Below are 26498 nucleotides of genomic sequence, written 5' to 3'. Positions count from 1 at the left end.
CGGAGCGCAGGCGCACTGGTGTCACGTGATGACTCCCGGAAGTGCCGCTGGCCAGCTCGGGTCTGGTTGTGTTTGGGGCGGAGGCGGGTTTCGGAGCTATGGCCAAGTCCGGGAAGGAACTGGATACCCAGAGCGTGGTTGCATTCACGGTGTTAAAGCGGGCGGTGGAACTAGACTCGGAGTCCCGGTACCAGCAGGCTTTTGTGTGTTACCAGGAGGGGATAGACCTGCTCATGCAGGTTCTGAGAGGTGAGCAGGGAGCCGTGGAGAGAGGACTAGAGGAAAGGAACTGGATCCCGCTGTGTCTGGGATGGAGTGAAAGTTAAAAATCCTTCTTGTGCACTACCAGGAAGCAAATACAGAAGGTGGATATTCTACAGGACAAGTGGACTGGTTTCTTTTATATCTTTAATAGATTGATGTCATCAAAAAAGTGGGACCGTACTCTAGATTTTTAAGAGACACAATCAAATATAATGTATAAACCTTGATAGGACTAGTTTTGAACGAAATATAAAGGACATTTTTGTATCAGTTTGGAAAGTTTGAATATGGATTGGGTAACAAATTACTGACTTAAGTAGTATGGTTTTTTCGAAAACTGTCTTTGATTTTTAGAAATGTAGACTGAAGTGTCTTGGAAAGAATTTGTCATGATGTCTGAATTTAATTTTCAGAAAAAAAACAGTTGGAGCAAATGTGGCAAAATGCTAACCATTTTTAAATCTATGTGATGGGTAATAAGAGTGTTCATTACACTATTATTACTTTTCTGTTTAGGCATTTTCGTTAGAAGTAAACAAAAAATCACGTAGCGGTAAAAGAAAAAAAATTCGTAAGAAACGTGTGTACTGCAACTCAGTCTGAGAAATGCATAGGATTGTGGGTGGGGCAGCGAGACTGTCATTCAGTGTTGAAAGTACCAAGTAACCAAATTAACAACTAGTACAATCCCTGGCCCGTAGTAGACACCCAGTTATTAGGTACTAAACTCATTTAAGACTAGCTTCTGCTCCCCACCCCCTGGAGCTCCCAGTCTGGCTTAAGATCTCCCCTGTGCATTTTAGCCTAAGTGTTACAGAAGCTTTGAAAAGACAGCAGAGGGCGCTCTTCAAGGTTGGGTGCTTTTGTCAGAACTATACAACTATAGGGGCGCCAGGGTGACTCAGTCGTTAAGTGTCTGACTTTGACTCAGGTCATGATCTTGGGGTTCTGGGATAGAGCCACTCATTGGGTTTCACGCTCAGAGGGAAGTCTGCTTCTCCCTCTCCCTCTGCTCCTACCCAACCCGTGCAGGCGCGCAGGCACCCTCTCTCTCTCTCAAATAAAATAAAATCTTAAAAAAGAACTATAAAACTACCTTGGGAAAGCCCGTTTGATGATGATAATGATGATGATGATAAGAGCAATTATAATTTATGAGTGCTGAGTGCTGGCACTGTGCAGAGTACATCAAAATCATAATCTTGTTTTATTGCCCTATGAAGTAGGAGTTGATGTTATCCTCATTTGCAGCATACCATTAAGCTTTTCAGTTCCACCACAATTAGTAGAGTCACAATTGGAACCCAAGGCTTTAAAGACTCTGGTATACTGATTGCCAAAAAGAGACATGTACAGTCCCTGGGTGGCTCAGTCAGTTAAGTGTTTGCCTTCAGCTCAGGTCATGGTCTCAGGGTCCTGGGATGGAGCCCCACATCAAGCTCCCTGCTCAGTGGGAAGCCTGCTTCTCCCTGTCCCTCTGCAGCTCCACCTGCTTGTGCTCTCTCTCTTTCTCTGTCAATTAAAGGAATAACATCTTTAAAACAAACAAAACCCCCATCCCCCAAAACAAATATTACCTTCTCTGTGAGGCCGCCTCTGACCTCCTGTGTAAAACTACAACCCCATCCTAGGACTCCTTTATCCTTCTTTTTTGTTTTATTTTATTTAATAGCACTTATCACAATCTAACATACATATTTTACCAATTTACTTTTATTGTTGTCTTTCCTCCCACTTGAATGACAGAGAATAATTGTGTCTATACTAGGCTTGAACAAGCCAGTATATATATTGTGGTTAATAAAAAGTTACACGTAAGGAGAGGAAGAGGGCTAGAATGAACCCTGTGGGATCAAAGTTAGCATCATGAACTTGTGGTTTTTAATATATATACAGATAGATAGACACAGAAATAAATGCAGATGTACTTGTGTGTTATTAACCCTACATATACTTTCTAGCCACGTTGACCGAAAGGGTCTAGAAGTAGTGACAGGACTTCCTTAGTGGCAGCAAGTACAGTCAGCACCCGGAATTGGATGTCTTCATACCATTCTCCAACAAAGGAACCAGGGCTTCTTGGAAAAATGGTTGATTCCAGGGCTGGAGCAGGGAAAACACAAGATGAGCTTAAAACGTTTTGCACCAGAAAGCAAGGAAGTGCTCAAAATATGGGTGATGTCGAAAGGACAGGGGTCAACATGAAGAAGCTCTCAAAGCCAAAGCTGATAAAATTAGAACAAGAAAATAATAGTGTTGCCATTTGCAATGACATGGATGGAGCTAGAGAGTATTAATGCTAAGTGAAGTCAGTCAGTCAGAGGAAGACAAATACCATACGATTTCACTCATATGTGGAATTTACAATAAAAACCAGCAAAGAGAAAAAAAAAAGAGGGAGGCAAACCAGAACAGACTCATAACGATAGAGAACAACTGATCAGAGTTAACACTGCCAATAATAACACATATTTACATCATGTATCCACAAAATCATAAAAGGTGGAGAGAGGCTAAGGACACCTATTACAGATTAGAGGAGAACAAGAAGACATGACAATTAAATGCTGTATAGGACCCTGAACCAGAAAACAAACTTTAGTGGGAAAATTGGTGGAATACAAATAAGGTTTGTGGATGAATTAATAGTGTATCAGTGTTAATTTTCTAACTGATAATTGTACTATACCTACATGATATGCTAATATTAGGGGAGTCTGGGTGAAAAGATACTGTACCATTGTATTGCAATTTTTATATAAATACAAAATTAAAATTTTAAAACTGGTAGTTTAAAAATGAAATTATTATAGAAAATATAAGCAATATCAAAAGGAAGGAATGAAGAAACCAGAAATAATTTGGTGACTGGGTTTTGGGGGGTGGGGCTTGAGGTAAGATTTTATTGATAATGTATATTAAAAAAATACCTTACATTTTTGGGGTGGCTGGGAAAATTATCGAACATGAACTATAATCGGGAAGTATGGAAGAGAACCTGGTTTTGTGGAAGAAAGATAGGTATTGTTTGCTACGTTTTGAATACGCTAAGATTTCAGACTTGTGGTTGATTGGGACAAAATAGTTCTCAGACTCAGGTTTGACATATAATAACCCATCCTATCATCTCACCAAATTTGGTGTCCCTGCCAGTGAGATAGTGTCAGAATCTCCACTCCTAAATAAAGCTGTTTCAGATGCTTAGTGTAAAAATGAAGGTCTTACGTGATCAAGGCAAATCTGAGCCCATTCGTGCATTCTAGGACTGAGGCAAACCATGCTTAAGGTTAGGAAATTTGTGGTAGACTTGAGAAACTGGAAATAATGCCTGTGCTAACTAGAAAAACTATTTGGAAATTTGAGAATATATTTTTTAATTTGTAGGTACCAAAGATGATACAAAGAAATGTAATCTCAGAAAACAAATAACTGGCTACATGGATAGAGCAGAAATACTGAAGAAATACTTGGATCAAGAAAAAGAAGGTAAAGAGGCTAATTTACAGAATATGTCCATAAGCTATTGTGGCAAAGCCCATCTAATGCAATGTTTCTGGCTCTACCTTTTGGAACTCTTTGTGGCCTGGACCGTTTATCCCTGGGAGCCTACAGGTTTACTCTGCATTCCCACTTCCCTATATGTAAGCTATTCTTAACCTTTTGTGGGGGATCCCAGGGGGAGGTGGTTTTCACATACCCTGTTGGGAATCTGATGAGAGCTATACATACTGCAGAACTCTGCATGCTGTTTTAAGAAATTCACAGATCCCCATGAAGCTTATGTGTGGACTGCAGTTGACACAATACTACACAGAAATAGGGAATGTAAATCCTTTATTTTATTTGTATCTTCCCTTTATAAAATGACCAAAATGTTGAAATAGCTAGAGAAACTGCTGGGACTTCTTAAGGATTTTGCTGTGAATCAAAACATTTCAGGAGTTAAGTATTCCTGATGACTGGAGATGCCATAGGTGTCCTTCCCTACTTATTATTAGTTCTCTGCTCATGAGCATGCAGTTTACAAACGTTATGTCTATAAATGGTCATCACCACCTTTGCCTGGCACACTCCTGCTTTTTTTTTTTTTAGCCAAAGTTACTACTGCCCTCAAAAAACCAGTGCCTGCAGGGGTACCTGGGTGGTACAGTTGATTAAGTGTCTTACTCTTGGTTTCAGCTCAGGTCTTGATCTCAGGGTTGTGAGATTGAGCCCTCTGTTGGGCTCTGTGTACGGGCAGCACAGAGTCTGCTTAAGATTCTCCCTCTCCCTCGGCCCTTCCCAGCCCCCTGCTCTCTCTCTCTCTCTTTCTAAATAAATAAATAAATAAATAAATAAATAAATAAATAAAATCTTAAAAAAATCTATTAAAAAAAAAACCCCACACACCAGTGCCTCCAGCCCTTAGCTGCACTTCCTCACTGTCCTTATACAGCCCTCCCCCATCTCTTTCTAGTAGTTTGTATGAGCCCATCCATACCCTGGGTACCCCGCTCCCTGAGCTCCTCTGTTGGGTGGGAATAAAATAGTGTTTCCTTCACCCTAAATTGAAATGTACAATGAAATTTCCTTTTAAAACATGGGTGAAATGTAGTACCACCAGCATTGTGGTTTGAATACATTGGGTTAAATTAACCTATGTGGCCAGCTTGACTTGAAAACTGATGCATAGTTACCAATATTATATATGTGGGAACAGTAGGAGCAGAATCCAAACTACTGGTTTTTAAGCAACCTTTAAATATGCAACCATCATATAAATTAGGAACTACCATTAGGGGTCATGTTTTTTTAAAAAATCTTACAGGTCTTTGATAAGTAATTCAATACTTATTCATTTGGAATCAACAAAAACAATGGAACTATTTCACTGATCCTGTGGCATCCTAGTCTTTGGCTTGGGTTGTTAAGAAGTGCTGTACATTTCTGCTTAAAATACTCTCTTCAAGGTCTAAGAAAGACTTCTGAATTCCACATAATATTGCATTTATATGTTTAATACTTTAGCTATTAAATTGAGGACATAAAATGACATAAATCTGAAGGGAAGGACAAGGTAGCCCCTGAGTTCTAGCTTATGGTTCTACTCATGGTGACAGAATGTCAGCTGTCATTATACATAAAGCTGCTCTTGAATAAACTGCCTGGTCTATAGGATTCAACTCAAGAACCTGTTGCAAGAAATCTCTGGACTTTCCTACTTGGCCTCCATGAAGGTAGAAATCACTTAAGGAATTGTTTGCCTTTATCTCTGTGTAGCATCTTCCTTTGTGCCTTGTATATATGTAGTAGGTATTCAGAAATGTTTGCTGAGTGGAGGAGTCAAAAAAATTAACTCGTATCTATTCCTGATTAATCACTGTATGTAAATATGTGTAAAAAGAAAATAAATGGTCACTGGTTTTATTATTGAAATTTGTGTTTTTAGATGGAAAATATCATGAGCAGATTAAAATAGAAGAGAATGCAACAGGTTTCAGTTATGAGTCACTTTTTCAAAAATACCTTAATGAAACAGTTACAGAAGTTTGGATACAAGATCCTTATATTAGACAGATCCATCAGGTAGGTGAAATGTACAAAAATATGATGAAATGTTATTTAAAATGTATAAGTTAGTAATAACCTATTCTGATGTCTTTCAGCTATATAACTTTCTTCGATTTTGTGAGATGCTTATTAAGAAACCATGTAAAGTAAAAACTATCCATCTTCTCACCTCTCTGGATGAAGTAGGTATCTGGAAGCATTTACTCTTTCTTCATTAACTTTATTCAGTTACGAGATGTAGTTTGAGCAAGGAAAACGTGGACACCACTTCAGCTAGAACTATTTCTTTGGGAATTATCTAACGATAGGCCTAAAATACCTTCCAAAAAATGCTGTTGATTTTTTTTCTGATTTTGTTGTACCTTGCCTTTGGCCACTTTGCTAAACTCTCTGATTCAAATAGTTTGGATATTCCAGGAGATGATCACATGTCTGCACTATTGACAGTTTTGTCTCTTCTTTACCAATGATTGGATCTCTTCTTCTTGAGTTATTGCCTTGGCCTTCTGGAGCGCAGCGTGATAGCGGGCATCTACGTCTTGATTCTGACTCAAGGAGGAATGCTGCTAAATAAACCAGATTTCTAGGATTAACTTGGAAAGAAAGCAGCCCCATCTGAATAACTAAACAGCATTACTAAAATACATTTTAGGAGATGGGACACGATTGGGTTATGTACACATTAGAAAAAAAAACTATTTTGATAAAAACCAGTGCTGTTAAACTGCTTCATACTCTGGTTGCTTCTTTGAGATAATAGACTTTGAAACTATTATGGAATCTTTCCCATTTTAATTCATCCATCATACACATTGCACAGCTTAATGATAATTTAAAATACTAATAACTGAACAGAAAATTGTATTTTTCCTATTAACAGGGTAGTAGGAAACAGCAGCAAAGTAGTGGCCTGCAAGAAATAAAAGAGTCACTCCAGAATCATGGGGTGCTGTTGGAATTAGAATATTCTTCTTCAATACATGACCGAGAAATTAGGTTAGTGTATAGCAATATTTTAATTTTTATGTAGTTGAAAATACTTGTTTTTATTTCTTTTGATAAGTTTCATATAATTGCATATAAGTATTCAACTTATTAACATTGTAAGTAAAGCTCAATTTTAGTATCTTTTCACTATTGAGAAAAGAAATCTGGCTTATTATGTCTGAGTTTCATATTTCCTAATGGAGTAAAGTTTACTTGTTCTATTTCATGTGAGAAGAGGAAGTATTCAAGTATACATTTGGTGTTATGGTATTGGGATAATTTTCTTTCCTGGTGATAATATTTAATATTCTGATGATCTTAGGATTTACTTCTTATAGTTTATTAAGTAATCTCATAGGTGTGACAGTATGCTACAGTGTCTACAAGGAAACACACAGAGGCGTGTTCCTCTGTTTAGCACAGTGGCTTTCATATGTTTAGAGTGACTGCACCCTTAGTTTTAATGAATACTTAAACACAACCTAAATGCAGGACAGATGAAAATGCAGTGCTGTGGTTGAAGCAGAGGTTGGGATCCAGAGCTCTTCTTGCGTATGTCCTCTATCTCTAGATGGGGGAACCCCTGCAACACACCATAATCTGCCTGAATACACTTAGCAGAACAGGAAAATTTTGTCAGAAGTCTGAAATTCGAGAGTAAGATTTAATTGGATCGTCTAACTTGTTACCAGCTAATCAAATCAACTAACGGTTTCTTTGGATGTTTTTATTTCATCGTAGACGTAGCTCTTAAGTAACCCCTGGTTTGAGTCAACTCATGCCACTGCAGAAAGTGATTTTCTTTGTTAGGGGGAAATGTTGCTGATGCTTGCTATCGTACACCTTTGATAACTGTCTGACTTAAATGTCTGGAATATAATGCTGTATACTATTTCAATAGGTTTAACAATGGATGGATGATTAAGATTGGAAGAGGACTTGATTATTTTAAGAAACCACAGGTAGGGTATAGTCTTAGGAGTGAGTATCTTACACTCTTTTTTGTATCATTTTAACAACATGGCTTTGGGGTTTTTTTTAATTAAAAAAACTCTTTTCTTCTCTTCTTAGAGTCGTTTTTCCCTTGGATATTGTGATTTTGATTTAAGACCATGTCATGAAACAACAGTGGACATTTTTCATAATAAGCACACAAAAAAATATGATGGGTAGTAGCTTAATTTGCATTATATATTTCTATTTTAAGTGAATATTGATTTTGTTGTTACTTTGGAGAGATCATTCCTATAATTATGAATCTAACAATAAATTTTTATATTTCTACTAATTTATGGATCCATTTTTCAGTTATGTAACCAATCCTAAATATTTTTATATATACATTATTCAGGAGATTTACAGTGTTTCCAGTAACAAGGTTAATTTAAACATTTTACCAGCTTTTTTCTTATTTGGCTGTTGGAGAATGAATCAATAAATAATGAGCACCTATTATGAAGATGAATTGGATGTTAATCTTGCCCCTGGGAATTTAGCATCCAGGAGGAAAAATCATGGATTAGAGTACTCTTTGAAGAGACAGATGGGCTTGTAGGTCTAATAACCAGGAGAAATTCACCAACATTCATTTATCCAATATTACCTAACTCTATAAAGGCAAATCAACGTGCTTAGTTATGCAGATACAGTTTGCAGCTAATTCAACCTTGGCTGGCACGTCTGTAAAGCTTTGCAGCTTAGAATCAACTGTTCTGGGTAAGCTCATCCATCTAGATGCCAGCTGACTGCTTGGAGATAGGTTGGGTTTGGGGATAAAGGTAGAAGTAACGGGCAGTCCAGAAGCTTTAAGAATAAGCTAAGCCAGTCTATGGAGGGAAACAGAAGTACTCATGTTGGGGAATACACATATAAACATCACATCTGGAGAAGACTGAAGATTACATTCAAGATTAAGTAGTATTGAGGACCAAAGCTGGGTAGAAGCCACGGGAATAAGGTCAGGCAGAGTGGTCCTGGGTGACTTGACTTGGACTTGATTTATGTTTTACCTCTGGGAGCCAGCAGTCACCTGCGTTGGCATAAAAGACCAAGAAGGGATTCCAGAAAAGTTCCTAATGTTTTTCTTTAATGTTTTCAGGTTCAGGTGCTGATAATGCTGAACCTGAAAAGACTCAAGCCAGTTTGCCAAGTTTTATTATATGGAAATTCAGGGTCTCAGGAGAGCGAGTGTTGGACCTAATCAGAAGTTACTTTCTGCAAAGTATCGTAGCTATTTTGCCAGGTGCCTATCAGCATGTGGAAGTAGAGTGGCTTTTCATTCAGGTGAGAACATGTATTAGACCTCCTCCTTTTCATGTTAAAATAACCACTCTGATTTCTTCTAGAGCATGTGAATCTATCACTGTAGAGATTCAGCAGTTCACAACCCTGTGAAATTAACTTTTATCCAACCCACATAGGAATCCTGCCTAAGACATATTGATATTTAAGGAAGAGCACCTATTCATTATTTATAATAATGGATAAAGCAGTAATGCTATCCATTATTCTAGATACTTGAAATCTATCCCCAGAACCAATTAGAACATCAGAAGACTACCATATCCAAGTTACTTATTAAATACATTAAGAAACATGCAAGAACTGTATGAGAAAACTATAAACTTTACGGAAGAATGTAAAAGAAAACTAGGGCAAGACAAATTATATTCTTGAATGGGAAGACTTAATAAGATGTCATTTCTCCCTAAGTTAATTTATAAATTAAATGACAGACTAACACTAGGAGACTTGCTTGACCAGCTATAAAGATGTGAAGTTACAATATATATATATTTTTAATGTATGGGCATAAGAACGGACAAATCAATTGGGTAGAATGAGTCTGAAAACACCTGAGAGAAAGTAAATGTGTGTATGGGTCCTTAATGCACAACAAAGGTGTGGTTCATATTAGTGAGGAAAGAGTAGACTATTCAATAAATCTTTGGAAAAAACATTAGATCTCTACCCCCACATAGAGGTTATTCTGTTAAAGAGCTAATTAATTAAAAAAAATTTTTTTTCTAAGATTTTATCCATTTGAGAGAGAGAGAACATGAGAGACAGATCACAAGCAGGCTGAAGGGGTAGAGGGAAACGCAGATTCCCTGCTTAGCAGGGAGCCCAATGTGGGACTCGATCCCAGGACTCTGGGATCATGACCCGAGCCGAAGGCAGACGCTTAACCCACTGAGTCACCCAGGTGCCCCCCAAAAAATTTTTTTAAAGCTCCACTAAATATACTAAGTATAACACAAAACCCAGGAATTATCAAGAAAAGGAAAAGGCAAAAGATTTGATCACGTAAATATTGAAAACTTGAGTAGAGAGAACCATAAAAAGTTAACATGACCTCAGATTTATAGCATATAGAGAAAGGGTTAATAGTAGTAATATATAAGGAAGATAGCCAAATTTTCAGGAAGTGAACTCAATCTTGCCTCTGTTAGCCTCACCAAGGACTTTGTCCTTTGAGCGATCTCTCCCTCTGCTGCATTGTTTCTGCTAGACAGACATTCCCAGCCAGATACCACCCATCCTATTTCTTTGTTCTATATGAACAAACTTCTTAAAGTTCTCTATACAATTTTTTCCCATTTTGTCACCACCTATTAATACTTCAGCTCACTTCAACCAGGCTATCCTATCACTCCACTGAAATTGCTCTTGTCAAGGTCAACAATGACTTCCATTATTACCATATCCAGTGGGCACTTCTTAACCTTCATATTACTTGACCTTTCAGGAGTATTTGACCTAGTTGGCCTCTCCTTTCTTAAAGCTCTCAAATTCCATGAAACATTCTTTCCTTCTCTTCCACCCTGTCTTTTAAGTATCGGCGTTCTCCTATATTAGATACTAAGTAGTAACCTCTTTTTTTTTCTTTTTAATCTACACTCTCCCCCAAGTGATTATACCAGTAATTCCTTAGTGAAAAGCAACAGAAACTGCTCTTACCTGATGTAAGCAAAAATAGTGGGTAGTTCAAACCATCAAAAGAGGTACAGACTTGGCCTTGGAATTCTGCAGTGAAAAAAACCCACATCTAGAATCACAACACAGAACTAATCAGCTGATACCACTGTTGACCCCAAGGCAAGGCCTGAACTCAGTAGCCTTATTACCACTTCTATCACTTAAATTATTGGACACTACACTGCCATCTTAGCACCTTCTACCCCAGAAATTCAGGCCCTGGTACTACTGCCAGAGAAGGGTTTTCACCATCCCAGGTTCACTTCATCATGATCCATTCAGAGTCTGAAACAAGTACATCTGATTGGCAGAGCCTCCGTCATGTGCCCTCACCCTGGATTCAAGAGAGGTGAGAAAGAGAAGATAGTGAAAATTCCAGTTTCCAGAGGGGAGTGTTGTTGGTGTGCAACCTCTGGAGTTCCCCAGGTGAAATTCAAAACTGGCCTCCGTACACTCAGGGCGAGGAGAGACTGAAGACAGAGGCAGACCACTCCAGATTGGTAGGTGGGGTTTAATAAGCAAGGGAACTTACCTATGAGGCTTGTCTTGGGTGGCTATGAGACAAGTAATCTCCACACATGCCTGCAGAATCTCGAGAGTTCATGGAGGCCTTGATGGAATTCAAGTCACATCTACAATCCAGATAGTCTCAGTAACATATGAGTCTCTCAAGGCTGAGTCCTTGAAGTGGCTCCTAGTATGGGAGCAGTGGACAGAAGACACATCCCAAGGACAGGGGAGGGTGTAAAGAGCCTCCGATTACCCATCTCCAGTTCGAGGGTCAACTGCAGTCACATCTTCTTGATGACCTCTCCAACAGGAGGTTCTGCTTCGCAGCAAGGTTTTTAAGTTGGAGAATTCCCCGAACAGTGAGGGGACTCGGGTGCTAAACACTTTATGCTTTAAGATGAATTATGAAAGTTCACAATTATCCCTTTTCATGACTTCAAATACTATATATATGCTGTCAACTCCTGAATATATAAATTAAGCCAAAATTTTTCCTTGGCGCTGTGATCTTACATGTTCAGCTGCGTATTTGGCATTTCTCCTGACATTTCAGAAGCACAGTCATTTCAAATATAGGAGGCTGCAGCTGAGCTCTGGAAACAACACTCCCCCACTCCCTGTGTTTACTCCCATCCATCCAGTTGCTCAAATAAGAAATCTAGGAGTCATTCTTGATTCTTCATCTCCTTTATCCTCATATGGAAACAATCAGAAAAGTCTGTGGACTCTAGCTGCAAAACATACCTTTTCTATTCTGGGTAATGCTAAGTTTCCCTTTTGGAACTTGAAGCTAACCTTTCACCTGATGATATCCTCGCTCTTGAGAAACAGATGGTATCAGAAAATCACGAGTGCTTTATTGCCCCAAAACACATCATATCAGGATTTTTATATCTTTCTTGGAAAGTAACTTTAACATGTTGCAGCAAATGTAATGAGTAAAAAATATGCCCATGAGAAATCTCTTCAGAATTGTTTATTTGCTGTTTAATATTGCTGGAAAAGAACAGAAGGACCTGCCTATGAAACCCGACTCAAATGATTAGACTCAACTCAAATGGTTAGACTGCCAGTTGTGTTTGTCCCAGGAGCCACTTGAAAAGTAAAATCCCCTTCACTTACTCCACTCCCACACTGAGAGAACCAGTTGCAAACAAAACCTTGTGTGTCCCCTCCTGCCCCTTCCCTTCGTCAAAAAAAAAGGGGGGGGGAGATGAGATCTGGATCCACTCAGTTACATGAAAAGAACTCATAAGAGCTAAATTCACATGTTAAAATCCTAACCCCCAGTACCTCAGTATGTAACTATTTGGAGATAAGGTCTTCAAAGAGCTATAAAGTTAAAAATGATGTCTTTAGAGTGGATCCTAAGACTGGTATCCTTATAAGAAGTGGAAATTTTGACACAGATATGCACACTCAGAGGAAATGTAACAGCACCCCAATTGGTCTTAAGGGTTAACGTGCTTCAAGCTTATGCACGCCTTGCTTGCTGACCTGAATCCCAATTTGTAGCAGTACTAACCTACTTCCCTTGAGATCCTGCAGACTGCTAGAAGCAGACTTCCCGGAAGATAAGGCTTGACCACACTCAAAAACAGCCACCACTGACCATGGCATCTTCAATAAGAGACATCTGGCTGGGATCCTTGATTCCTGGCACAGGGGGAGGAGTCTGGACTGCTTTGCCAGGACGTGGCTTATTGGGCTGCAGGGGCATCCTTTACTGAGATACACCTAGGAGCCTTGATTATTGGTAGAGCAGAGGATTCTGGAAGATTTTTCAAGGACAAATGATCAACTGCTGAGCACCAATTTCTCCTGTACATAGCCCCCTCACCATTCCCTGTGCCTTCCCTTTTAATAATCTGCTTCCCCTGGACAGGGAAGATGGTCTTTGAGACGTTAATCTGCCATTTTCCCAGGTTGCCAACTTCCTCAATAAAGCAACCCTTCTTTTTCCCACCAACACTTTTCTCTTGAAGTGGTGACTTTGGAACTGGTCCTCTGTCCAATAACTGAAAGACCATGTGAGGATACAGCAAGAAGGCAACTACCTGCAGGCCAAGGAGAGAGGCCCCAGGAGACACCAAACCCACCAACTCTTCTTGGACTTCCTGGCCTCCGGAACTGTGAGAAAAAATATTTTTATTGTTTAAGCCACCTACTCTGTGGTATTTTGTTATGGCGGCCTTAGCAAACTAATATATACTGCTTTATTGTTTCCCTTTAAATGGAATCAGAATTAAACCTTGTCCTGAAAATGGAAGTCATCCTTAATTTTTGACAAGGGCTTAACACAATGTCAGCATCTTTCCATGGCCACTGCCAGCATTACTTCTGCTAGGATTCCTGCTGTAGTCTCCCAAATGGCTTTCTGCTTCCTGTGTTCTGTCCCTCCAATCCATTCTCCACAGAGCAGACAGAATAGTCTTTGTAACAACTGCAGTATCATTGCACTTAAAATATGATCTGTGTCTACCTTGGGCTATCTGTCCCTACATGATCCGGTCTCTTTTTTCTCCATCTTCATCTTGCTCCATTCTCCCCTTGTTCCCACACTTCAGTTTGCCTGTACTTCCTTTGACACCATCAGTAACCTAGCTTTTACCTGCTTTAGGGCTTCCTGTATGCTGTTGTGTGGTAGATTATACTTTGCAGAAATGGTTGCAATAGGATCTCCTAGACCCAGTAGTAATTTTTATAATGACTTTGACATTCCTCCCATGGAGTGGTGGCTATCCATGTTCTCTCCTTTTGGATTTGGATGCACGTGTGGCTATACAAATTGCTTCCAAGATAAGGTATAAAAGGAAATATTTTCTGTTGGGCTTTCTTGAGTCACTTCTGGGAATTCAGCTACCATGCTGTGAGGAAGTTCAGGCAGCCTTGATTAGGCGCATGGGAAGGAATTGAAGGCCTCAACCCATTGCTCCAGATGCGCTCCCAGCCAACTGCCAGCACCAACTTGCCAGCCACGTGAGCCATCTTGAAGCAGGTATTTCCAGCTCTTTAAGCTGTCCTAGCCGATGACACTGGATCATATGCTCTATCCCCATCAAAGCTCAAATTATAGATTTGTGAATAAAATAAATGTTGTTTCAAGCCACTAAGTTTTGGAGTGGTTTGTTAAGAGGCAATAGATAACTGGTAAAACCGGAAATACTCTACACCCCACTCCACTCTGCTTGGCTGCTTCTCATTCTTCAGTTCTCCATTTCAATGTCCTCTCCCTGATAGCTCTAGCTATGTAGCCCCTATTATTGTCTGTTATAACTACCCAGGCTTATCTTGCTTTATAATTATATACTGATTTGTTTGTCTACATTTCCTATTAGGCTCATGTTTTTTAAACTCCAGTCTTGACCTATTAATGTGTGATAAAATCATTTTAAAAGATGAAATCAAATATAAAATCAAATATAAAATGTTAAATAAGTAAATAGTATAGGATAAACATTGTATTGTAAAACTTGCTGGGTTTAATGTCTGTGCTAGTATATAATATAAAATATATATATATAAATATTTTTTTAAAAGATTTTATTTTTTTATTTATTCGACAGAGATAGAGACAGCCAGCGAGAGAGGGAACACAAGCAGGGGGAGTGGGAGAGGAAGAAGCAGGCTCATAGTGGAGGAGCCTGATGCGAGGCTCGATCCCATAACGCTGGGATCACGCCCTGAGCTGAAGGCAGACACTTAACCGCTGTGCCACCCAGGCGCCCCAAAATATATTTCTTTACTCTAGTTTTTAAGGAGTTTGAAAGCCAGTACACTAAACTGTCAATTCCTGAGGCTAGTAATCATGTCTCTTTCACTCACCATGAACCAACAACTACAAAGTACCTGGGACATAGTAGGCATTCAGAAAACACACAGTAAATACTGTAGAAATCAGAGGAGTATGTGAATGAACTGCAGAGACACAAAGTGGTTGGCAGTGATGTTACTCCTTGAAGAAATTTGACAATGAAGAGATGTAGAGACACAAAACCTTAAGCAGGGGTTTTGGGGAAAGAAGAGACATAAGCGTGTTCATTCACTATGTGTAAGGATCCAGTAAGTGGAGAGAGAAAATTTAAGATAAAAAAGATAAATATTTAATAGAAGGCCCAAACAGGTTGGAAAGGACAAAGATCCAGGTACAACTAGCCTTAAGGAAAAGGTGTTATTTGAGAGTGAATGAGAAATGGTAAGAGGAAATGGGGTGCTGAAGGAGCTCATTTATGAAGGCCTCCACTGTCAACTTATGAGTCAAGATTTGTGACAAGAGAAGTCGAGTTCTGAGTTTAAGAAAAGTGGAAACATTTATGAATAAGGCCTCTGAAGAATGAGGGAGTCAATGGAGAGGGGTTGACTCTGACACCAATAGAGGATAAATAGAAATATGAAATTGGGTTAGTCTGCATGATTATGTGAATTTTCTTCCAGCATTGCCTGCCATCTGGGTATGATAGTGAAAAATCAGTTGATGGAATGATAATAAAACAATGGTCATTGTAGGTCAAGAGAGAAAAGCAAATGAGAATGCTGGTAAGACAAGACCATATACTTGAAAGAACTCAGGGTTGGATAGGAAGGGAGATGAAGCAAGAGATTGGGAGGGTTAAGGGCTTAGAAAAGTGCAGTGGGCTTAATTTAACGGGAGAGGATGGAGGATAAGAAAGTACAGCTGACACTTGAATAACGTGGGGGTTAGAGGTGCTGACCACGGCACAGTTGAAAATCCACATATAACTTTTGACTCCCCAAAAACTTAACTAGTAGCCTATCGACCAGAAGCCTTACTAGTAATCGTCAAGACTCATTTTGTATGTACTATATTCTTAAAATAAAGCTAGAAAAAAATGTTACTTAAAAATCCTAAGAGAAAATACATTTATAGCACTGTAAAAAATCTACATATAATTTAAACCATGCAGCTCAAACCCACTATCAACTTTGTAATTAAAAGGAAGAATTTTAGAGTTTAAGGTATCAGAGGTGACAAGAAGCCTGAGTTATATTCCTTAGAGTTAAGAAAAAGAACTAAATCAGAGCTCACAGTGTCAAATACCGTATACACACCCATGATGGTAACAGAGAAAGGAGCAGATACATGTGTGCTAGATTAAAAAAAAAAAAAATTGATGAAGAAAGAGAATATCCTACAGACCATAAGAAAATATGGACTAGGTGACAATTTCTAATGGGGAATAGTTACTGAGAAACTAGGTCTTTTTTTAAGGTATATATATGATGAGGGTGCCTGGCTGGCTCAGTTGGTAGAACATATGACTCTTAATCTCAGGGTTGTGAGTTCAAGCCCCATGTTGGGTGTAGAGATTACTAAAAAAAAAAAAAAAAAAAAAAAAAAACATACAATGTACCTTAAACATTTTATTATCTCATAAAAACTGTTAATATTAAGAAGTTTATTTGGAATCACATTATTCCCTTAATTTTTTCACAGAGAATATTCCATTTACTGTGTAGTTCATCATCTTCTGGACATGTCCTGCATAAAATATTTGTCAGCATAGAAATTTCATTTGGGCAAAACTTACTGCCAATGAAACTTGAATTTAATTTGTCACATATTTCCAGTGGCAACCAATGATCAGGTGCTTCAATTTTACAGATTTGAATCCTTCCATCCTTTATGTCTATGAATATTTTAATTTCCAAATGCGACTGTTCATACAATACATTAAAGGAAGTGTTTATACTAAACTTTGGAGTTTTGCCATATATCCACTCCCAGGTCTGTAGTTCTTTGGCTTTGTTATTTATTCCAGGAAACAGTGTCTCATCTGTTGGGTTAATTAGGTTAATATGATTGTCAATTTGATGATAAGCAGCATACTCTGCAGCAATAGCATTCATGAGTACTTCACAGGTCAGAGTGGGATCTTTTTCCAAAAGATTTTTTACTATGGAAGGTGTGCTAGCAGTGGCATTGCTCCTGATCCCTTGGTAAGGGCTCTTCAGCAAGGACGACAAGAAGGTCCTATCGGTACTACATAATAAAGTGCAGTGGTGATAAGCAGTAGTCCGGCCGATCTTAGAAGCTGTTCCTGAGATTTTAAACTGTCCATCAAGTAAAAGGTCACATCTTTTGGTGGCCTGTACATCCAGCTGGGGTTGGACAGCATTCAGAGCCCTCACAACTAATTTTAGATTCTGCATTCTATCATACTTTTTTTTGGTTGTAAAAAAAGTCAAATTGATATTACCCATATCATGGTAGACTGTTCCTCCTCCACTTCTTCTCCGAGCCAGTTTTATACCTTCTTCTCTCATCAGATTCAGGTTGCATTCCTGCCAAGGATTCTGATGCCTACCTATTACAATACAGGGAGAATTTCTCCACAAGAAAAGAACCGGCTTGCCTTCTAGATTCATATGGTCATGGATCCAGTCTTCTACAGCCAGATTTTGATAAACATCACTGGAAATTGACTGTAAAATGAGCCCACTTTTTACTTTGTTTTTAAAGCCAGCTGCTGGGACTTTGAGGTTACAAAGTAACTGGAAGCAATTCTTCATTGAAAATGGGATCAGCATGCTTTTAAAAATGGAAGACTGGGGCGCCTGGGTGGCTCAGTTGGTTAAGCGTCTGCCTTTGGCTGAGGTCATGATCCCAGGGTCCTGGGATAAAGTCCCGCATGAGGCTCCCTGCTCGGTGGGGAGCCTGCTTCTCCCTCTCCTTCTGCCAGTCCCCCTGCTTGTTCTGTCAAATAAATAAATAAAATCTTTAAAAATAAATAAAAATGGAAGACAAGTTAATTGGGAAAAAGAAAATTAAATTGTATTTTCTGGCTATTGATTCTTGGTTATTTTAGGTAAACTTTCCCAAGTATCCAGCTGCTTTTGTCTTTTAGCTTTATCCTTAGTCTTTAGCAACCCTGTAACAGAGTACTCAATGGAAATAAAGACAAACCTCAAATAATTTCAGTTGAACTGGAGTACGGGTGCAGATTTTTCAAACAATAAATCTGCAAATTCATTATTTAATATATTTCAAAGCCAAACAAATTATCTTGAATTCATAGGTAATACATGTTCATTGAGAAAAATGAGAAAATACATATAAAGAGCAAAATAAAAGAATCCATAATACCACCACTGCAGATAACTACAATTAACACTTTGGTGTATACCCGTTTTTTTCTGTGCACGAGTAAACACTACCCCCCCGTCCAAATTGGAACCATACTGTTATTTCATTCAATGTTAAATCTATTTTTACATCAGCTTTAATGTGTAATATTCCATTATCAGATATACCACAGTTTACTACAAAATCAGTCTTAGTTCGTAATTTTAGATTGTTTTAGTTTTTCAGTGTTATCAATGACGTATTCATGAATATCTCTGTGGAAAGCTTTATGTCCTTAAAATACTTAAAAAAAATAATTCCTATTTACTTTGAGACTTGATTTACTAGCAGTATAATTCTTTTATTTAGATCAGTATTTATTTAGGATAGACCCCCTGAGGTTAGGGGCAGAGGCAATTAGAGTAGCGGGGCTATATGGAAAGGCTATGAACAATTTCATTATGTTTGGACACTTTACATGTTATTTTTGTTAGCACTGCTGATGGCAACAGGCTGAAAATACTAGCTATAGTAATCAAGTATTCTGAGTAGTTATGTTTGTAAAGAAACCATTCTATTCCAATTCTATTTCTTAGGATGCTCATAATTTTTCTCCAGGTTAAAGAACTAGGATAAAATGGGTTATTAAAGTCCAAAGCCAGGCCAAAATCTTTTGTAGTTACTAATGTCCTACAAGCACAAATAAGAGTCTTCATATTTTCATCACTCTTGATACATTCTGATAAACTACATACACTACAAAAAAGTTAAGCCAATTTATATTTTCTCTGTCTACAAATGTCAGGAGATGTTTAATAGAGGGATACATAAATTGAGTCTCAAAATATGATGGTGTTTACCAAATTGATGGAAGTAAAGCATATGTCAGGCATACACAAAGACAGGGTCATCTAATAGTAAGGCGCGTTTTGGATACTCCCTCCTCAGGGATGGAGTTACACTATTGGTCTTCTAGCTCCACTGTAACCTATGGCTACGGCGTCCTAGGAAGCCTCTGCAGCCCGACTGAATTTCTTTGTTTAAACTCTATTCTTGGGGTGCCTGGGTGGTGCAGCGGTTAAGCGTCTGCCTTCGGCTCAGGGCATGATCCCAGCGTTGTGGCATCGAGCCCCACATCAGGCTCTTCCACTATGAGCCTGCTTCTTCCTCTCCCACTCCCCCTGCTTGTGTTCCCTCTCTCGCTGGCTGTCTCTATCTCTGTTAAATAAATAAAATCTTAAAAAAAAAAAAAAACTCTATTCTTGGTTCTGACTGACTGATTGACTTTGATATAGTCCTTCCTTCCCTGGACAAATATTTATGGAGTGCTGACTATGCACGAGATAGGAAGGGAATAGAGAAGGGGAGGAGACAAATTCATTGTAATTCTAAAACATTTGGACTTTCTCTAAAAGCAGCTGGGATCTATTTAAGTGTTTTAAGCAGACAAGCGTAAGTCAGCCATTATACAGAACTGCCTCTGCGGACAGTGTTCAGCATGGATTTAAGAAGAGACAGACTCGGAGCAGGGAGACTGGTTAATAGGCTCATGCAATCGTCTAAGCTAGACACAATGAGCACCTGGACTAGGGCGGCAGACATCAGTGCAAGAGAACTGAGCACATTCAGATTCTGCTGAGAGTTGGAAGGGAGGCAGGGCAACACCAGTGAAGGGAGGTCTCTGACAAAGTGGTAGTGCTGGGATCCAATGCAGGTAGGGAGGGAGGCAGCCTTGAGAACAAACAGGAAACTCTTCCATTGTGATCCAAGAGAGAAACAGTAAGAACAGGGGTGGTGGACCATGATATGCTGAACGATGTCTATGGATTTGCAGATTTTCAAAGACCTTGTGGTACATCCCTCCCTAAGTTTAGGGCTCTGACTCTTGTCTGCATATGCAGAATGTGGCAGGACGCAAAGTGATTAAGATCTTACGATTTTTTCCCCCTCGTTTTACTGAGATATAACTGATGTAACATTGTATTAAAGTATACAACATAATGATTTGATATCTGAAGATACCGAAAAATGATTATCACAGTAAGTTTAATTAACATCCATCACCTCAGTTACAATTTTCTTCCATGTGATGAGAATTTTTAAGATCTACTTTCTTAGCAACTTTCAAATATGCAATACAGTATTTTTAACTATAGTCACTTACAGAGCTTAACTATTAATCCTGGCTCTGCCACTTGCTAACTGAATAACCTAAGGCAAGTAGTTTAACCTCTGGCTGCTTCAACTGTCCCATTTATAAAATGTTCCTACCTCACAAAATGGTGGAGAGAATTAAATGAGTTAACATGCATAAAGCACTCATGCCTGGCAAACTGAAATGCTCGATAATGTTAACTGCTATACAGAGTTCCTACCTTCCCATCTCTATTCCTCTCATACCATTCCTGTCAGATGACAGGTATTCCCAACAGGAGCTTAAATAGGAAAGTGTGCAAAGATCCCCAACCAAGACACATTAAAGTGCCATTTATTTTGATAAATTAACAATAGTGAAAGATATTGACTTTGGTAAAAAATGCAACTTGTTAGGGTTCCCAAATTGTTCCAATTTATGTATTATTAGTGCACAAAATATAAATATCTCTATTCATCCAGGCATTGTGTATGCAGTGTGAATGAAATATAGCAAAGGTATTAATTCAACAAATCTTGCATCTACCACATGACAGGCATTATTCTAGGCACTTAGGATTGTGCCTATATTGTGAACCAAATAAGTAAAGATGATAATAAGGACTATATGAAAAAGCAGAGCTGGGAAAGAGGGAATTGGAAATTAACCGTGAGAGGAACTACTCTGTGATACTAAATAGGGTTGTCAGGCTAGGCTTCATTAAAAGGTGACATTTGAGCAAAGACTGAGAGAACTCAGTGAGTTAGGCTGAGAACCTACTATGTGCTAGAAACTGTTCTAGACATCTGAACACATAAACAAAAAGGCCCCGTGAGGATGTAACATTTCAACTAAGCCCCGAAGGAGAGAAAGAATCACACAAAGAATGAGGAAACAAAAGGATGTTGGAAAAAAACCCAAGTGCCAATTTATTAATTTACAAAGAGAACTGAAGGCTATCAACTGGATGTTCAGATCAGCCTGTCCAAAAACTCTGTGTAGGACTACTGGTAAGCCAACTTATCTTAAGTTTGCTCGGTGAAGACAGAACCTGAACAAAAGGACAGAGTTATAGGACTTGAGAGTCTGATGGGATGAGCCACGAAGAAATCACGTTCTCTACTTCTGGGCTCTGGAAAGATCCTGGTAAAGCCAGGATACCTCTCTCTCCTAGAGGAGGCTTGGATTCATCTGGAACAGAGGCATTTCTCTTTTATTCAGTCCTTTAGTAACAGATCAGACGTCCGGCTGAATGACAGTCTTTCTTTAATTGTCAGGATATGTCCAGGCTTGAAGGCCTGGTGAAATACTGCTTCTTTAAATCAACTCTGCATGTGACTACTCTCACCTTGTAATGACTGATTTTATAGTTTTTCCCCAAAGAACAATCCATGTTCTAGGGGGACACTTTGCTACCACCACTTTGCAATGCCAAACATGCTTCTTCAACACTGAAAAGAAAGCAAAAAATAACAATCCTCTCTATCGTCCTAGGTAGGCCCAGCTCCTTCAAAACACTTTATTAAGTTATTCTGCCACATCTATGACAGTATGTAACTTACCCAGAGTCTCACGACGGTCATGCGCTTGTTTTACGTCGCCTTCTTGCCTCCCTGTGGGAATGCACAGAGCTGGCACCCAACACGTTTTAGCTTTTTACCCTCCTATGTTGGGGATGGGCCGTACCTAACCGAGGAGTTAGGTCCTCCCAAGTGCTGAGCGAAAACCCCGGCGCGTACAGCACCAGCAGCGGCGGCCCGGGGCGGTGCGCGCGCGGGGCCCGGCTTCAGGGTCCCAGGTCCCTGCCTGCCACCTGCCGCCCGCCCCAGCGCCCCACTTCCAGCGTCGCCCACCTGCTGCTTCCGGTCGCGCCTAGGGCCGCTTGCTGGCTCGTTCAGGAGAAGGACGCGTGTGACCCGACGCCCCGCAGGCTGCGAGCGCTGCCAGCCGGAAACGCCGAGAGGAGGCGGGGCCGCGCCCGGGCCGGGGAGGTGGGCGGTGCCCCTCCGGCCTCGCTCTTCGCGGCGGGCGGGCGCGCGCTCGGAGTGTTTCTGCCCGCGGGGTTCCCGAGGAGGCGGCCTGCGGAGAGGCCCAGCCGGCGCCAAGCCAGAGCATATAGAAGCGGGGACGCAGGGCACGTTCCAATGGTCGTATGAAAAGTCATAGCGCCCCCCGTTCACATGGAGGTCCTCGCATGACAGCGCAGAGCTAACGGTCGCCCGGGGCGAATGTAGGAGAGGCGGCTGTGGCACGCTGGTGGGGGGGGAGGGCCCTCGCGGAGCGAGGCTAGCGGGAGGGCCCCGGGAAGCCGGGGCGGCCCGAGCACCAGCAAACACCTACTGAACTTGACGGGTTCCGCCAGGTCTTCACGCATCTGCTCGTAGTCCAAAGGGCACAAAACTCCACTTGGAAGCTGAGGAAGCTAAAATCAGTTTTGACAAAATTGCATTTAAAGGAATAAACGCTGCTCTGCCCAGTAGAGATGGGAACTGGTAGGAAGGACTGGGTCAGAAAACACACACCCTTAGGCTAAAGAATGTTACCCATCTGTGGTTGGCAAGAAAATACTTTCTCAGCCAGATGGGGGCAATTCCTCCAGCAAGCCAAAGTTTTAGTTAACTATTGCCGCATAACAAACGGCCTCAAATATCAGCGGCTTAAGACGATTTATTTCTAGCATTTATATGGTTTCACCTGGGCTTTATTCAACCAGGGTTGGCTGAGCTGGAAGGTCCAGGCTGGTCCTGTTCACACCCTTGTTGGTTCCTGCTTAGTGGCTGCTGGGGCACCTCAGTTCAGGTCTAGCCTTGGAAGAGGCCCTGCAGCCACATTCTATTGGCCAAAGCAACAAGCAAAGTCAGGCCAGAGAGAAAGGGTGGAGCGGTGGACTCCACCTCCTGATGAGAGGAGCCCAAATAATTTGTAGCCATCTTTTTCAGTCTTGCTCAGAAATGAAATCTTTCTCTGCGAATAGAAACTACCAAGACTTGCATCTTGGAATAAGAAGCATCCAGTGTTCACAATTTGGTGACACTGAGCAGGCCTCCATAAAAAGCAACAATAAAGACACAGTGGCTCATTTACCAATACCCTTTTGATTGAAGTCACTCTGAGTTCCTTTCTTGTATTATGCATATGGAACGAACTGTGTACAGAGTTAGCCCCAGTAGGAATTTTCCTAGTTATTAAAAATAGCCACACAAAACTGTCCCTTTGCTTATATTCTATCTTCCTAAATTTCATTTTTCTGAAATTTGAGATGGTAGTTTTTCCCCCCTATTTTCTACTGAGGTGGTTTTCAAGAATCCCACTCCCTCCTTCCTACTCTGAGACATTTGTCTTTTGGTTATTTTTAATCCCTTTCTTACTTCATCTTCTCCCCTGGTACCTTCTTCCATTGACACTCAGACGTGAACATCATAACCCTCCAGTGACCTCACTTCTTTTTTCCACCTTTCATCCTGCCCACTTCCCTTTAGAGCAGAGCTTCAAGGACTTGCTACACATCTAGTATCTGCTTCTTTACTTCCCATTCGTAATCAGCCTACTCCAACATTTCTTCTGTCCCCATACCATCAAGTGTGCTTCTTCAAGGGGTGGGGGTGAAATGGGTCAAGGTGGTCAAAGGTATAAACTTCCAGTTATAAGATAAATAAGTCCTGGGGATCTAATGTGCAGCATGGTGTCTATACTTAACAATATTGTCTTATATTTAAAAGGTGCTGAGAGATCTTAAAAGTTCTCATCACAGAAAAAAAAATTGTAACTGTGTGGTGATGGATGTTAACTTATTGTGTTGTTTTGCATTGTATACATATATAAAATCATGTTGTACACCTAAAACTAATACAATGTCATATGTCAATTATATTTCCATTAAAAATAGAAATAAAGAATAAATGAAATTCTTTAAATCATTAAAGAAAGTATTCAGGGCTGATGAAGAATGAAGTCAGTTATGTATTCTCAAACGGTTGTGGGGAGAGGGAAAGGCCTTGTACTAGCAACTTTTCTGTAAATTTGACATTGTTTAAAAGTAAAAGGAAAATAATATATGTTAGGTGTCTGACACTGTAATAAAGACCGTTATCCCCCCCCCGCAATGTCCCTTTACCCTTAATCCATGCATCTATTCTTCAGCTGCTGTGGGTGTAGGAGCTGTTGTGGCCAGAGACACCTGAGTGATTCATGCTACTTCCCTGCTCCTCCAGCCTCCCTCTTTGGCTTTGTGGTGGCAACCAAGGCCAGACTGGCAGGTGGTACAATAATCTTACCCTTTGCCTCAAAGTGAATAATGGGACAAACTGTGCTGTCTGGTCCTTCTAGAGCACCCTGTGGATCAGGCCAAGAATTTATCTGAGCTCTCATCCTTAGCTGACTCCTGTTTCCCTATCTTGCTTCCTTCACTTCCTTACATGCTTTTCCTAAAGAGCACACTCTCAAATATCATGTCCACCTGAATCCCTGTCTCAGGCAGCTTCTAGGGAGTCCTAATTAAGACAGTCACACACTAACTCAATCAATGAAAGCTTTTATTGTTAGCATCCATGACACCACCAATAGATGCAATACCAATGCATGTATAATAGGTATAATGCATGTATAATCCTTATTTTATGGATATGTTGTATTTAAAGTCTCCTAAAATCCTTATTTTTGCTGAACTACACTTTTTTTATATGGGGAATTTACTATCTTATTAGAAACAACAGAATTCTGAAAAGTAGTCTCTTTAAGATACCGCTTGTAGGATTCTCCCAAAACACCTAAGTGAAGTTGTTGTGCTTATTAAACTTGTTCCATCCCACCTCTTTCAGGAAGTCTTTGTGGATTTCCCTTCTTGAGTATGCTGCTAAAACTATGGCTTAGATTGGATTTGGGTATTCCAATTTTCTGTTGTCTTAGCAGCAATGGTTCTCAGTGAGGGTAATTAATGTTTGCATTTTTTATAGTCTCAATGACTGGCGTGTGCTACTGTATTTCACATCCTGCAATGCAGGAGGCATCAAGCACAATGAAAGGTCATCCCAAATTCAGCATCCAACATGACTATCAAATGTTGTGTTTGACACTCATGGAGATGAAAAACAAAGCTGTAACTAAGCCAAGCCCCTGTTAAAAAAAAAAAAGAGTGGTTTTTGCTAAGGTTATTGTAACATTTCATATTGCTAGATTCAATGGACCTTTCTACCCTTGTCTGGCCTTTCAGTTGACTACCTCCACTGTAACAACTACCGTGGGCAATCTTGACATTATCTTGTCTTAGTTTTCTACCATTTCACTACCAACTCCTCAGCTCCCTTTGCTAGCTCCCCCATGTTGACTAGCTTCTAAATGTTTGAGTTCCTCAGGACTTTAGCTCACACTATACATTTATCTTAAGCAATCTCATTCATTCCCAAGGCTTTCAATACCATTTCTGTATACAACTTCAAAATTCGTATTTTCAGTTCCATACATATAGCTGTCTACTTGCCTTGGAAACTGGGTTATGTCCCAAAACCATGCTCCTAAGTTCAGTCTTTTCCCCAGAGAACCTCCATGCATAGTCTTTTTAGCTAGAATTCCTTTCTTTTTCCTCACTTCTCACTTTCAAACCATCATTCTGTCCTGCTAACCTTCACCAGGACTCTATCCCTTTCTCAAGACCTTGACCATTAACCATCATCTTACTTGGACAACTGTGTCACTACAAAAGCTATAAATAACATGACCTTAGAGAAAACTTCCGAGTTCCCACAATTAAAAATCAAGTTTATGTGTTATGTGTCCTGTCCCTCTGAACATTTTACTTTTTCTTCATGGCACATCATAATTTGTATCTTATATAATTACTGTCTGATGTTCTATCTTCCCTGGAAGACAGACAGTAAACACTATGATGGCAGTGGCTATTTTATTCACTACTATATCCCCAGCAACAACCACAGTGCCAGGTTAGGTGAACAAATGAAAGACTTGAGTTTTTTCCTTTCCCAAAGAATTATGTTC

General features: G+C 39.9%; 2 protein-coding genes and 1 long non-coding RNA gene across 6 annotated transcripts; 1 reads left to right on the top strand and 2 right to left on the bottom strand.

The window, feature by feature from the left end:
* Positions 1-29: 29 nt before the first annotated feature.
* MITD1 (microtubule interacting and trafficking domain containing 1) lies at positions 30-17677 on the top strand. 4 transcript variants are annotated; one of them, XR_005833023.1, is made up of 8 exons: positions 30-249; positions 3649-3750; positions 5693-5829; positions 5910-5996; positions 6695-6810; positions 7703-7763; positions 8900-9084; positions 17578-17677. XR_005833023.1 is itself a non-coding variant. In XM_040623568.1 (7 exons), exons 1-7 carry the CDS (start codon positions 99-101, stop codon positions 7972-7974), a joined length of 756 nt encoding a protein of 251 aa, XP_040479502.1. In that variant the 5' UTR covers positions 30-98; the 3' UTR covers positions 7975-8086. The 4 variants fall into 4 exon arrangements, 1 of the variants encoding a protein (XP_040479502.1); XR_005833021.1 differs by lacking the exon at positions 17578-17677 and adding an exon at positions 13275-13412; XR_005833022.1 differs by lacking the exon at positions 17578-17677 and adding an exon at positions 11091-11224.
* Positions 6019-13279, bottom strand: LOC103671175. Its single transcript, XR_570755.2, has 3 exons — positions 11312-13279; positions 10762-10827; positions 6019-6380 (listed from the first exon to the last, which is right to left on the bottom strand). It is a non-coding gene; the product is annotated as an uncharacterized LOC103671175 (long non-coding RNA).
* LIPT1 (lipoyltransferase 1) lies at positions 16659-17960 on the bottom strand. The gene has a single exon (XM_008700423.2). It carries the CDS (start codon positions 17836-17838, stop codon positions 16717-16719), a length of 1122 nt encoding a protein of 373 aa, XP_008698645.2. The 5' UTR covers positions 17839-17960; the 3' UTR covers positions 16659-16716.
* Positions 17961-26498: the final 8538 nt, after the last annotated feature.

This window comes from Ursus maritimus, unplaced genomic scaffold (assembly GCF_017311325.1).
Source record: "Ursus maritimus isolate PB19 unplaced genomic scaffold, ASM1731132v1 scaffold_6, whole genome shotgun sequence".
NCBI lineage: Eukaryota > Metazoa > Chordata > Mammalia > Carnivora > Ursidae > Ursus > Ursus maritimus.
Note: the sequence above shows the minus strand (reverse complement) of the source record. Positions and strands in the feature narration are given on the sequence as shown.